The 13,241-nt window shown below is 47.1% G+C and overlaps 2 protein-coding genes across 3 annotated transcripts in view; one reads left to right on the top strand and one right to left on the bottom strand.

Annotated features, from left to right (window-relative positions):
- The window catches only part of Spf45 (splicing factor 45), a 166,472-nt gene that overhangs the window by 122,591 nt on the left and 30,640 nt on the right, over positions 1-13,241 (top strand). The window lies entirely within an intron of this gene.
- Positions 1-13,241, bottom strand: part of Ptp36e (protein tyrosine phosphatase 36E) — a 65,639-nt gene that overhangs the window by 47,415 nt on the left and 4,983 nt on the right. Inside the window, exon 2 of the mRNA XM_076316303.1 lies at positions 7,279-7,546. Coding sequence (XP_076172418.1) covers positions 7,279-7,543 — 265 coding nt within the window. The 5' untranslated portion in view covers positions 7,544-7,546. The remainder of the gene's footprint in view (positions 1-7,278; positions 7,547-13,241) is intronic.

Raw genomic sequence — 13,241 nt, forward strand, 5'->3', positions numbered from 1 at the left:
GCGACGGTCTCGCGTTTTTACGCCTCGACGAATTAGACACCGTGACGCGTCTCTCGAGCGAGATTTACAAACCGGAGCTCGCTGGAAAACCAGTAATTCTTTACGATAATCGTTGCTCCGATAGGCGAGAAAATTTCAAAGAAAACAGCCAGCCGTACGAACCGTACGAGTTTGTCCGCTACGCGGCTAGTATAATATTTCGTTCCGACACTGGTTCCGTGCAACACCGAGAAACAGCACGACCGGAAGAGGAAACGCGGAATATGTCACGCGTGTGTCTTACGTTCGCGTAACCCTTCGTGACGTTACTCTCGCGTTCGTTCGTGTCACCGACAGGAAAACGAACAGCTCTCGAGCAAGGTTACGGACGGAATTTCCACAAACTCGATCCATTTGTTCCTCTCCTCTCCGATAAATGACAGATAGTTCAAAAATACGCTGGAATTAATATTTCGTTCGTTTCCCGACCGTTTCAATTCCGATACGAGCAAACAAATTGTAACACGGAAACGGCACAAAAAAAATAAATAAATAAATAAATAAACCCGCGTCGTGATATCGCATAAAAATATTCTGTTTCGGAGAAGTGTTCGCGACTCGCTGATAACATTGCAATTGTTCGTATTCTCGAAAGCGTTGTTATTTCACAAATATCTCGACAACTTTGAACGGAGTAATCCCGATGAAACGTACAATATTCGAAATTAATCCCGCGTTGTTGAAACTTTTGCGCCAAAGTAATTTAAAAACTCTCGCGGCACTCGATATTCGATTCGCAACGCGAAGAAAGAAACGCGTTAAAGTCCGTTTCGTTTGCTGAAATTTCGAAACAGTGGGGCGGTCGTTTGTTTACAAACGGTAGTTGTTCCGAAATTCTGGCCCGAGCCTCGCGGAACGACTGCGTCGCGATCGTATCAACGAAGGAAATGCGAAATAAACGCACGACCGTAACGAAGAGCGCGTTTCGTTCCAGCTGGGTGAAAATTTGAAAAATATTTCCTAGGTATCGGAGAGAAATGTGAAAAACTTCATTAAGATTATATTAAAAGAGAAAATGGAAGCACGGGGTGATAAAAATATTGCGAACACGCATCGGTGAAATTTTATCGCGTCAGCGGACGGAATTCTACCGTACTTATGAACATTCTTTCTCAGTTTTCTAAACCGTAAAGTATTGCATTACGGAACGGAATATGTGCACCCAGAAATTAAGGTCCGCTCGGAGTTCTTCGGGCAACTCAACCTGAATTTCTCTTGTGCGCTCGTAGCTCGCGTTAGTTCGGAGCGATGTTTTCTTGCCATTTTTCCGCCAGTGACACGAAAATCAAGAGGAACGAACGAGAATAAAGGAGAATGCACGCGGGAACCACTGCGGAACTTTTCTAAAGAGCGCGAGAAAAAACACGTTTCAAGGAATCGGTAGAATTGGCGGGGAAACGAGCGTTTCATCGCGCGCCGGATAAATGTTTTCGAAATGTTCCTTCTCCGGTGAAACTTCGAAAAAAATAAAGGGAAAAACAGTTGCAACGGTCCACGATAAATGCATACGTTTACATCCTTTTATTCGAACGCGTGAAATTAAAAACAAAACGTTACAACGGCCCGTAATAAATGTGCGAATTTGCGTTCTCTAATTCGAAAGCGCGTAACGTTGAAAAAGAAAAAGAAAAAGAAATTGGTAAATTTAACGGTAACGGTGGCTGTGGAGGAGAACGGATTAAAATTCTCTACGAACCTGTAACGGTTCCAATATCTAGAGCGTAGTCGCGATTTGAAAAATATTGCGGAGCTCGCGCGAACTTGTACGGTAAATAAAACGAAACGTGGAACTGAAATTTTGTCCGTACTCGAAACAACTGTAATCCACCGTGTACTTCGTATACGCGTCGGTATTTGGACGAAGGGACGGTTTTCGAAAAGATCTCGAAGAACCCTTCGACTTCTGGTGCACGGCCAACGCGTGCACGCGTATCGGGATTTAATTCGATTTCTAACGCGTAAATATTTCGAGTAGACGCTAAACCGAACGTTCGTCGAGTTCGACCCCTTGTAATTTCAACATCCTGTAATTCATATTTTCGACAGTCGCGAGAAACGATGGGTACGTTTGTACAAATGTTCGTTTCTCCTTTCGCATACCGCGACGCAAGAAAATCACTCGACAATAATTCGAAAGACGAGGAAAGGAAGAGAGGGAGCCACAAGAATAGAAGTTGAAACCCAAGTGGATTAACCCGGATACCGACCAGACGCATTCATCGTTCGTTGCTATTCAAAATAAACCTTGGACCGGCTTAGGATCGAACCGCGATCCATTTTAAAGAATTTACATATTTCAACGAGCAAAGAAACGTTACCGAACGAATTCCGTAATAACCGACTCCTCCGAATCGCTTCGATCGCATTCGTTCGATACCCAAACGTCCTTTACGAATCGCGGGTTCCTCGAACGCTACGAAATAATACGTTTCCTTCGTTTCACGTTTCATCGAATAAGTACATCGATGTATTTGTACGTAATCGTTTCTTCCGTCTCGTAACATTAACGAGAACGGTTAACCTTTTAATCGCTGCCGATACGAATATTATTCCGGATCCTCGAGTCGAAGAATGCACCATTCGCGCGAACTGTACACCTTTACGCGGACGATTCCGTAAAATGTTACTACTTGCTTCTTTGTTTAATTTTTACTCGTCTATTCGTAAACGCGTGCATACGTTTATTTTTATTTTCCAGCACCGAGTGTAATTCGACGGTGAAAATGTTCGAGGCACCGAAACGGTGTAATTTTCTCTTCCAGTATTTGTTCCATTTCGAGCCGTTTCAATAATGCAAGCCGGAGCCATTCGCGTACTCCGCGAAGAAACGAAAAATGCTGTAATAATCCATTAAGCCAGCTTCCGACAGACACCGTGGTACATCGCGTTGCCGCTAATACGGTTTTTGCGCGAGAATGACGGACGTTGGTGTTCCTACGTCGTTTCCGCGATCCCGTCTAACGCGAAGCGACTGCGAAACTAACAAGTCGATCCTATTACGGGGAAAATTCGCAACTTTGCGCGTGTATCTTTCGTAGCGGTCGCGAACGAGTTCCGCGATACCCGCAACGATGCACTCGTGCGATTCGTAACCGCGTTACCATTATGTCCCAGTGTACGTTTTAGCTCGTATTCGACTCGCGCGAAAGATACAATTCGAAAGCAAACTCCTCCGCCGGGCTAATCGTGCACATTCAATTACGATTTATCGTTTCGTACCGAGTACGCGTTAACGTTGAAAAATATTGGCACGCTACTCGAACTTCACGGCTCGACGAACGTTCGAGAACGCGTGCGCGGTATTTGAAACATTCGATAAAATGATACACGCGCACGAATTAGGATCCCTAACGAACGAAAATGTGCAAAAAGCAGTCGGTACGCGTTCTCGGGAACAACCGAAAGAGAAGAACGCGGAAGACCCTTCGAAACCGTGGAAATAAATATTTCTCGGTGTTGCTGAACCGCTTTACGTATCACGGTTTCCGCGCACGTAGCGATTACGGAGCCAGCAACAAAAGGAAAGGTACAGCGTTTACCCGTGACGCGTTCCGTGTCTATGCAAATCACGAATGCAGAATGCAAATCCAACTTTTCGTTAGAAAGTTAGCGCGCTAAATGTATTTGTATCCACAGCTGTCTGGCACAAGAACCAGGTAACTGCGTAATGCATACTGAACGGTACGTACGCGCCGCCCAATGAAATATGATATTATAAAGCACTCGACTCGTTGGAGCAGACCTGTCGGAAACGCGCCACGGTAATACGGCTGCCGAGTGCGATGATCGATAATTGGAGAAACGTAAACGAATCACGGTCTCGTGAAATTTCTTATTCGCTTCGTCGTCGTGCTCCAGATTGTCGCGTTGTTCTTGCAAATATGCTCGATCGGTAGGTTCGCGAAATCGGTGGTTCGAGTACCGATTCGACGAGAATCGAACATTTCTTTCGCGATTATTTCGTCGATTCTACGCACAAAGAGAAACGGTACAGATCTGTCGATCGTGTCAGAACCCGAAGACGAACAACGGATTTTATTCGAGAATTTGCGTAAAATATTTACGTTCGGGTCAAACCCGATAACGTATTTGTCCGATAAAACTTACTCGAAGATTCTCGTAGCAACGATTTATCCCGTGTATCCGAGGAAGAAAAAAATTCCCTGTACGTTTCATCGATCGTTCAGCGTTAAACCAAAGGATTGGTAGTTTGATTTGCGAGGCGGGGATATCGGTCGTTGTGGAAACACGTTCATCGAGGAGTACGCCGGGAAGCTTTCGAACCTCGGGCTGATCAAGCTCGCAGCTTTTTGGCGCAACCGAAGCAAAAGCGATAAAGCACGAAACCTTATGTCGCCGCTTAACTCTTCCACTCGACCGAATCCGCAATCCCGTTTATCCCGCGTTTCAGTTTCTAGCTGTTTGCCTGCACCGTTAACGCGCCGATTCTATCATCGATCTATAATTTCGCGCGCGGTTCGACCGAGCGACCATTCTCCAGAGACCGATTTTCGCAATTATTTTCGAGGCGCGTCGAGGACAAGAAACGTTCGTCAGAATTTTGCGAGCAACGGCCGAACAAAGGAAAAATGAAACCCCTAGCCGGGTTGAATTCGCTTAAAAATATCGTTTGAAGAACGACCGACGCGTTCGGTTCGCTAAAAAGGAAAATAAATTCTGAAAATAAACGAATCACGACCGAGTTTCCCGAAACGGATTTCAAATTTCCGAGAGAATTCGATATTCACGAAAACATCGTTTCTCGATTCTCCGGTTCTTTCGGAATCGTCTAAACTTGCGCGCAACGTATCGAAATCAAATATTTGAAATTTTAAACAAAAGATCGAAAGCTCGGTTGAATTCGGTCGCACACCGGTCTGCGGTATCACAGTTTCTACAGAGAAATCCCAGTGTACGAGGTACGGGATATCGACGCAGGCTTAGAAATAAATTTAGGGGCTCGAGATTCAAGTACACCGCTTACGCGATCCGAAATGGGATATCGGTTCGCAACGAATATTTATTGCGACGAGTTTCGTTGATAGTTCACGGAACGACTGCTAGATCGATCCGGAGTGATGGATCTACCGGTAAGAAAGAAAAACTGGAAAGGTCGGTCGATGGCTAAGCACAATGAGATTGCACATCGAAGCGAAATGTATGCTCAACGTTTCGACCCAATTTCATCTTCGAGTATTCGCGAGGGGATTCCAAAATCAAAGTTTATTTAGACAGCTAATCGCGCAAACGAATGCGCATCTCGATTCTCTATACCGTACGTCGACGCGAGAGACTTTGAATCTCGATCGAGGGTATCCTACACTTTCCGTTTAGTTTTTCCTGTAAAAATCCTCTCTTTTCGATTCGTGCCTGGTTTTTTTGCGACCGAGCGTGTACACTCGCAGCGACCGGACAATCGAGAGAGCACCGATTCGTTTCGATCTTGTCCACAGAATTGTATCGCGCGTTACATTCTCGTCGGAGACGTAGAAATATCGCGCGGAGTGACACGTGAAAGAGGAGAGAACTGGCAAGTTAAAAGCACCTAAAACGCTTCGAAAAGTCTCGACAGAAATGTCGCGCTTGATCGAATCAAGTTACGGATCTCTTTTATCCCGCGCTGATGCTCCAACGAAGAAAAAAGTCCTTTCAGAACTCAACAAAAGCCCCCCAACTCCCGTTCCCTTCTTCCAGCGCGAACAGGAATTTTCAGCAAGACCGATGGAAATTGTTCGACGCAAATTTTTGAAGGTAATCTTGGAAATTTCGGTGAACCGACGACTCATCGTCACGATGTTACGTCCACGCTTTTAGTAACGGGTTGGGCTGAAACCGCGGTAAAATCGATAGAGGGACGATTCTTCGCGCAAAAACGAATCGAAAATTTACGATGGAATTTTTCCACGCGACGTGTCGTATTGGAGAAAATCCGTTTGGAAAATTTGTTGCGTACGCCCGCGATCGAGCGCGTCTTTGCCAAGGTGTCTGACCATTGCTCGTTACTTCTACTCGTGATTGCGTTTCTGTACACCAACGATAGGTAAGTACGGTATTATTCGTTTCCCTCGATCTTACTATCTTCGAATCGGTTAAACCAGATTAAAACACGACGTATCATCGTCAACGTTCGTAGACACCGAAGCAAGTAGAAACAACGAGAAACGATCGGACGCGTTGGTCGAGTTGCGCTCGATGAATTGTCCAAACGAATTTCATCCAAAACGAAGCCTCGCGCGAACAAATTCTACCGCGTGTTTTCGATCTAATTTCACGCAAAGAATCGAGTTACACTTTTCGTACGGTGTTCCCTATTTTGTACGTTCTAACCAAGTATCGAGCGAATACTTTGGGAATTATTCGAAAATAAGGAATCGACCAACGACTCGCCAACTTTATTGCACCAAATACGGTACGCATATCGGTGTCTGAAAGCGCGCGGGCAAATTCGTCGCTCGAACCTTATTACGTAACGTATTATATCCTAGGGTCGCGTACAGTTAGCTTTTATCGGTGCTGCAATGGCGTAGCACGTGACGCTGTCGAGTTATTTCGTCATCTCGGACGAGTTCAAAGACTCGACCGTAAACGCGTCGTAAACTTTTCAACTCGTTGTAGAACGAGATGTCAGAGTGCGCGCGGTGAAACAGAAAACACAGAAAACTTGGAGAATATTCTCCGATGGAGGTAAATTGAAACGAAATAATAGGACTCGAGGCGGCTCCAGAGAGAGACATTGTTCCGTACTAATCGCACCGAATTCAAACTTCTCGTCACCGGAAGAGCACAGTTCGCACGAATTTGAACAAAATCGTTCTACCGACTCCTTTGAAGGATTCCGGTTCAACATCGAGAGGTGAATTGAATAACGTTCGAGTTAAAGTAGAACGTCGTGAAACTTTTACGCGATCGATGTAAATTTAAAGGAAATTTCCCTGAAATTATCTACAGTGCAATTGCAATCGCGGTTAATACGGCGATCTTCCGTGTTTAATACAAGCGACGTTCTCCGCTACCAACGATACGAGTGAAAGCTGCGAGAACGCGAGCAATAGCTCGATAATGAACGATCCGAGGCAAACAAGGTGGTGGTCATCGTTGACGGGACACGCGTCCAATCCCCGCGTAAACGAGTGTCTCTGGGCTCGATTCGAGATTGGTTCCAGGTAGCGGTCCGATGGAAAATGATTTGGGTACCGATCGCGTATCTTCCAACGGAGAGGGAAACAGAGCAGAACTCACCGAACGAGATGAGGCCGCTGTTCAGCATTGACAGCTTGATCTGACTGGGAATGGAGGCGAGGCTGTGGCCGGGATTAAGATGACGCTTCCTTGGCGGTTTCTCCGGCGCTCTCGGCGCGCTTCTGCTTCTGTGATGATGATGGTGCTTCCTGTGCGAGTGGGAATGAGAACCGCCAGCGGTCGAGGTGGCTCCGGTGCGATCGGAACCGACGCTGCTCAAACCGAGGACCCCGCCGCCGGTCGATTGCGTCCGCAGCGACGACATTTTCTGAAAACGAAACGCAAATGGCCGCTGATAACACGTCTCGAGTTAAATCCCGCGTACAAGAAAAAAAAGAAATCATTTCGTTTCGAAGAATCGAAATGGATCCTTCCCCGTTGGTGTCCAAACGACTCGCTTCGGAAGGGTGTCAACCGGAGTAGAAAAAAATCTTGGTATCGTTATCGTCTTGAAAACTCGGCGCGGCAACTTTTTCCTATTCACGCCGAGCGGAGTAAACTACGAAAGTTTGCTCACTCGTTTCAGGGACACTCCGAGCGTATCGAAGCCGCCGGCGATGGAACAAACTTTTTTCCTGCGGAGCTTCAATTTTCGGGAACGCGTGCAGTTGCACTTGCGCCAAGTGTATGCACTTGTGCGCAAAGTATACGCGGGTTCGTTCGAGCGCGTGTACGCGTTCGACGGGGAGCTTCGCGAGCCGAAAAACATATTCCATCGTTTCGAGATATTTCGAAACGTGGAATCGTCCTCTTTCCGATGATATTAGTGCGCGATACGTATAAAAGTGCGAGTAATCGTACTCGGTACGGTCGAAGACTAGAATCGATTCTAAGATCGACACGATCCAAGCGATCTTTCCCCTTCTGCCTTGCGTTCTACGCTCGAGTTGCGTACGATTTTGCCCCTCGAAGTACTTCGTTTCACGAATAATCGTTAACGGGCCGAGAACGAGAAACTGCACGGGCGATCTACATCGAACGCAACGCGGATTGTACCGAGAACCGAGCTCAAATGTACCAAACGCATCCGGGGTAAAGTAAATCTACTAATAATTTTAATGGCTTCGTTCGAGCGACTTCGCTCGGTGAATGCACGGAAACATTAGTCGTGCAACGGTAACGTCGTAAATCTCGGCCAAAAATGTAAAGTACCCGTATCTGGTACGAACGTTCTCTTGTATTTTCCAACAGGCCGAACGCCGCGACGAATCCTCTCCAAAGTCGATACGCGTCGTCGATCGTGAAATCCTGAAATTTCCCGGTCGATTTTCAGGGGATCCTGAAGCTCGACGAGCGTCTCTTTCGATCGACCATGCGTCTGCGTTCGAGCGACGCGCGAACTGGCAGAGAACAGAGACGACGGCTCGGCCAGTTGGCAAACGGAACCGAAGAGAACAGAAGAGAAGAGAAGAGACTCTTCGCGCGTGCGTCGTGCGGTTCTTTCGACTCGAGATGGTAACTATTAAGCTTTCGCGACACGAATCGGGCTCGTGACGCGAACGTGACTTCTTCGCCGCTTTGGAGATTCAGGGTTCGCCTTATAAACCGGCGAAGCTGGTCACGTGAACCACCAACGTTTGCGTTACAAGAATTAGAACAACGGCCGTACGTTGCGCGTACGATCGAGAACCTACCATCGAGACGACGATGTCTATCGATAGCGAAAACTACGCGTTTAAAGTCACACGGAAATAAGACCAGCGAGACGAAAGAACAACGCTCAGGGAGCATACGCCCCGATTATTTTCGCTCGAATCGTCGACGAGCGCGAGAACGTCGAATTTGTACGAGAACTCGGAGTTCCCATCTGTTTCTCCGTGTATCGTAAGCCCACTGGAACGTCGAACCTCGGCCAAAGAGCACCAGACGGAGATGAATCGAGATATCGTTCCTTAGCGCCAGGAAACATTAAGGAGCGTAACGCCATAATCGGATCAGACTCGATCGCACCCTCGAAGCGACTACACTCCCGTTCGCGAATCTCACCGAACGCGAGTTTTACTTTCGGGTTGCGTTGGCTCCACTCGAGAGACCGAGAACGTTCAACGAATATTTTCGTTCGCTCGTTAACCACGAATAAACTCCAGTTTCATTCGTATCAGAATTCATTCGAATGGAAGGTTATTTCGTACTCGCTGAAATACCGTACGCAGCGCGAACGATGTTTTAATTTCAGTTTTTAATTAACGCGTATTAAACTCGCGATGAAAAATAATCGGGGACGATGTCGACGGCGAAGAAAATGTTTCGCTAATTGTGCAACGTTTCCTTCACGGGGAGGAAGTAGCTTTTCATTTTTCTTTTCGTCGCTCGAACGGCCGGATTAATTATCGACGATCAAACGGTAAATAGGAGTAGACGGAGATCAATTTGTACTCGATTTACGTTCAATTAACGCAAAACTCTTTGCGCGTTTCGCGACCGTTTCCCTTCGCTGCGCGTTCTTTTCCTTCATTTTCTCGTCGTAATTCCTTGGAGCAGCTCTAGCGGGCCGCGCTTCCGAAAATCGAACCGAACCTCGAGACGAAAACGTCGCGAATATCTCGGTCACGCTCTTCGATTCGAAGCTCGTGCACGAGACGGGTTAAAAAACATTTTCGACGCACGTTTCTTGGTAAACCGCGAGACACATTGTGTCGCGTGCAGTACGATATATTTAGCGTGCTAATACAGATTTTCCTGTACTTCGTCGAATCACACCGTCACCAAGAATATCGCTAGGATAGTTATGTAACAAGATGAGTCAATGCGCGCTGAGAACCGTGACAATGTTTTGCTCCACTTTGGGGACAGTGATTTTTCGACGTAGAAGAATCTCTACGAACGCGAACAAATTCTCGGAGGATAAAAATAACCGGATCATCGAAACCTTTCGATCAACGCTCCGAATACAAAGAACCGATCCCCCTGCACGATTCTTCGTTCGAATCGTTTGTTTCGTCTGCGTAACGCTCGTCTCTGTCTGGAACGATGTTTCGTCTCGGAGGCACACAAGTAGAAACAGACACCGCGCCGTATATGATCAGACCGGTCGAGTCTAACGCGCGATACTTAATTCACTAGCGGATACGTTGCGAGCAACGCGGAGATAAATTGTACCTTTGCACGTGCCACTCGTCTTGCGCGTCTGCCCGTAGAAAATTAATTTCAATCAACGGCCGAACATCGTAAAATTAAAGTCAATTTAAACGAAACGCTCTCAAGAATCTGCTTCGTATTCGTCGCTACTGTTTACAATACCGGTCGAGAGATACTCTAAATTTAACGAGAGACGCGTAGTACGTTTCGTACTAATTTCGGTGGACAAGTGTGCGCTCCTCGTGCTCATCTTCGAACGCGTGTGTTTTTCTTTCCCAATCTCGAGGAAATCGTCCGGCCTTGATATTATTGCTCCGAAATTCTAGTTCCCATCTCGATTGGACGATATCGGATAGTTTAAAGTTTCGCGTTTACGAGTGACCAGCTTTTCCACGGATCGTTCGAATAATTCGAGGAACTTTACTCGCATCGCGAGGAAATTAATTCGATCGAAGCCATCGAGGATTCGAGCCACAAATTGTTCCCGCTACGTTGCCACGAAACGTAAACGACGAAAATTTTACGAATTCGTCCGACGGACGCCGAGATTCGTCGAAGATTCGTCGATTTGGTAGCGAGTCGAAGATCTCAAGGTTTCCGGGTCGAGAGCTGCGTGCGCGGGTTATTTTTAAATGTTTTGTAAGTCGTGTTCGGGCTTCGACGCTGCCGAAGGTCGGTTATTGACCATTGTCGACCTTTAAATTCTTGTTCGCGGCTCTGAGATTCCAACGGACACGGCTCGTTTTGCACAATTGTCGTCGATCTCGGTCCGCGCGAACAACCATCGCGGGTAGAAAATGCGCGACTCGCTCGACGGAAAAACTAGCCGAGTGCTCGAAACTCTGAGCGACTACTCGGACGTTCGAGCAACGCGGAACCAAAGACGAGTACTCTGTCGTTCGAGGAGCGAGAAACTCGGGACTCGAGTACTCCATCGTTCGAGTAGCTCGAGTATTCGAAGAATGGAGCCACCGCTAGTCTCGTCGAGTACTCATCGAACGACACGTTTTACCCACTTTGTGCGTCAAAAATCGTCTTTGCGTCGTACAACGATAGATCTCCTACCGATCGCGATTACGATCCGATATCGACGAAATTGAACTCGACTTTTCACGGTATCGATAAAATTTGTCGCGTTGGCTAAACCCTCCGAGAGTGCGTATACTTTGTTCGATAATTTCTTTCGTCGCGACGGCGCGTTATTTTTCGAGGACTTTGAACACTCGGTGCCTTTGACGCACGAATTCCAGTCAAATTTTTGTAGCGCGTTCCTGTTCAAATTTTAGATACAGTGTAAATTTGTCGCGAGTCGGCCCGTGGAACGAGAATAAAGGCAATTCCAACGGCGCAACGGTGGAAGCGTCTCGGTATTCTTTTCTCTCCGTTTCGAGCCGCCGAGACGCTCGCAACGAGAAACCTTGATAATCTTACGAACTTTTACGACACTAAGGAACTCTTGAACGTTCGAGTTCCACACTCCTTAAAGCGTACAATCAACGGTAGTAATGAAATTCCGATGTTAACTTTAAACCGGTGGCGTCCTTACGGCCAATCTTTTACCGTCGGCCTAAAGAAAGATACGAAATGGAACAATGTTCGAACATCGTAATCCGCGAACCGTCGTAGAGAAATACGATAATTACGTTTCACGTTTGGAACGACTCGTTGAATCCACACGGACGTTATACGCGACCCTAACGTTCGGACTTAAACCGGACAAGATGTTCGAGCCGTAATAACGTTAATTCGTTAAAAACCCAAAGTATCCCGGTCCGTGTACCAAAAATCGCTGTTCAACTCTCGGTGCACGATCGGGAGATATTTCGATCTTGATTAAAAATTCGTTCGCTCTCCGGGACGCAAGGTGCGCGTCGTTGAACGAATTCTCCGTGATCTCGTCGAACGAAACAAGAAACGTGCACGTTTGATCGAAAGAAATAGACCAACGGCCGTGTCTCCTGACCGTCGCGCGATAAATATCCCGCGAAATCGCGCGACCGACTCGCTAATTGATAAACCGGATTGCCTCGAGTCACCGCAGAGGGCACGCGCGTAGTATCCGGGATTTATCATGGAACAGTAACCGCGTAAACGTTTAAGCCAGAGAATTACGGTGTTCTCGGCGAGGTTGGTCTTAATGCGCGTCGTCGGTGAATACCCGAGGATTTACACGCTGGTAGAACCACTGTGCGTGTACACGATCGAACCGACGACTCGAAGTCGATTATCCAGGACCGTGTCTCCCGTGTTCCGATTACGGTAGCTTTCCAGCGTCAAAATTGGTAACGTCGATTCCCTCGAAAGCGGGATACGTAGCGATTTTGATCTCGGTCCGTGGCTACGAACCGACGGTTCACGGTAGACGGTTCAGGACCGCGTCTTCCGTCTCCTAATTACAATAGCTTCCAACGGTGACAAAATAGGGAGCTCGAAAGCGGGATTACGATCGGCCGGGGATTACGATCCTCGAACGAAGCCAACGATAATCACGAGGAAGAGCGATCCGTCGGTGATGCGAACGCTCCAACGAAACTCCTCGACAAAGGTCGCAAAATCGGTCACTCTTAACGAGTATTTATTTTCATTTACACCGCCGACGAACGATTACTTTCCTTGCGTTCAATTACACGGAAAGGTGTCTCTCGAAGTTGCACGATTCTCACGATAGCCCCCGCCTCGTGGCCCGTTATTTATTAGCACCGGTTTGCAACACCGACGTCGAGATAGTAGCCAACGTCAACAACGAGTTTAACGTCAAAGAGAATATACAACTGTTTTAGATTCTCGCGATCGAAAACCCTGCCGGTGATTCGAAGATTGCGTCACTCTGGGCAATTTCGTCTCGTTCGTAGGAGAAGTTAAATCTTGTTCGTTCGAGGGGATCC

The sequence above is a fragment of the Ptiloglossa arizonensis genome, chromosome 7 (assembly GCF_051014685.1).
Source record: "Ptiloglossa arizonensis isolate GNS036 chromosome 7, iyPtiAriz1_principal, whole genome shotgun sequence".
Taxonomy (NCBI): domain Eukaryota; kingdom Metazoa; phylum Arthropoda; class Insecta; order Hymenoptera; family Colletidae; genus Ptiloglossa; species Ptiloglossa arizonensis.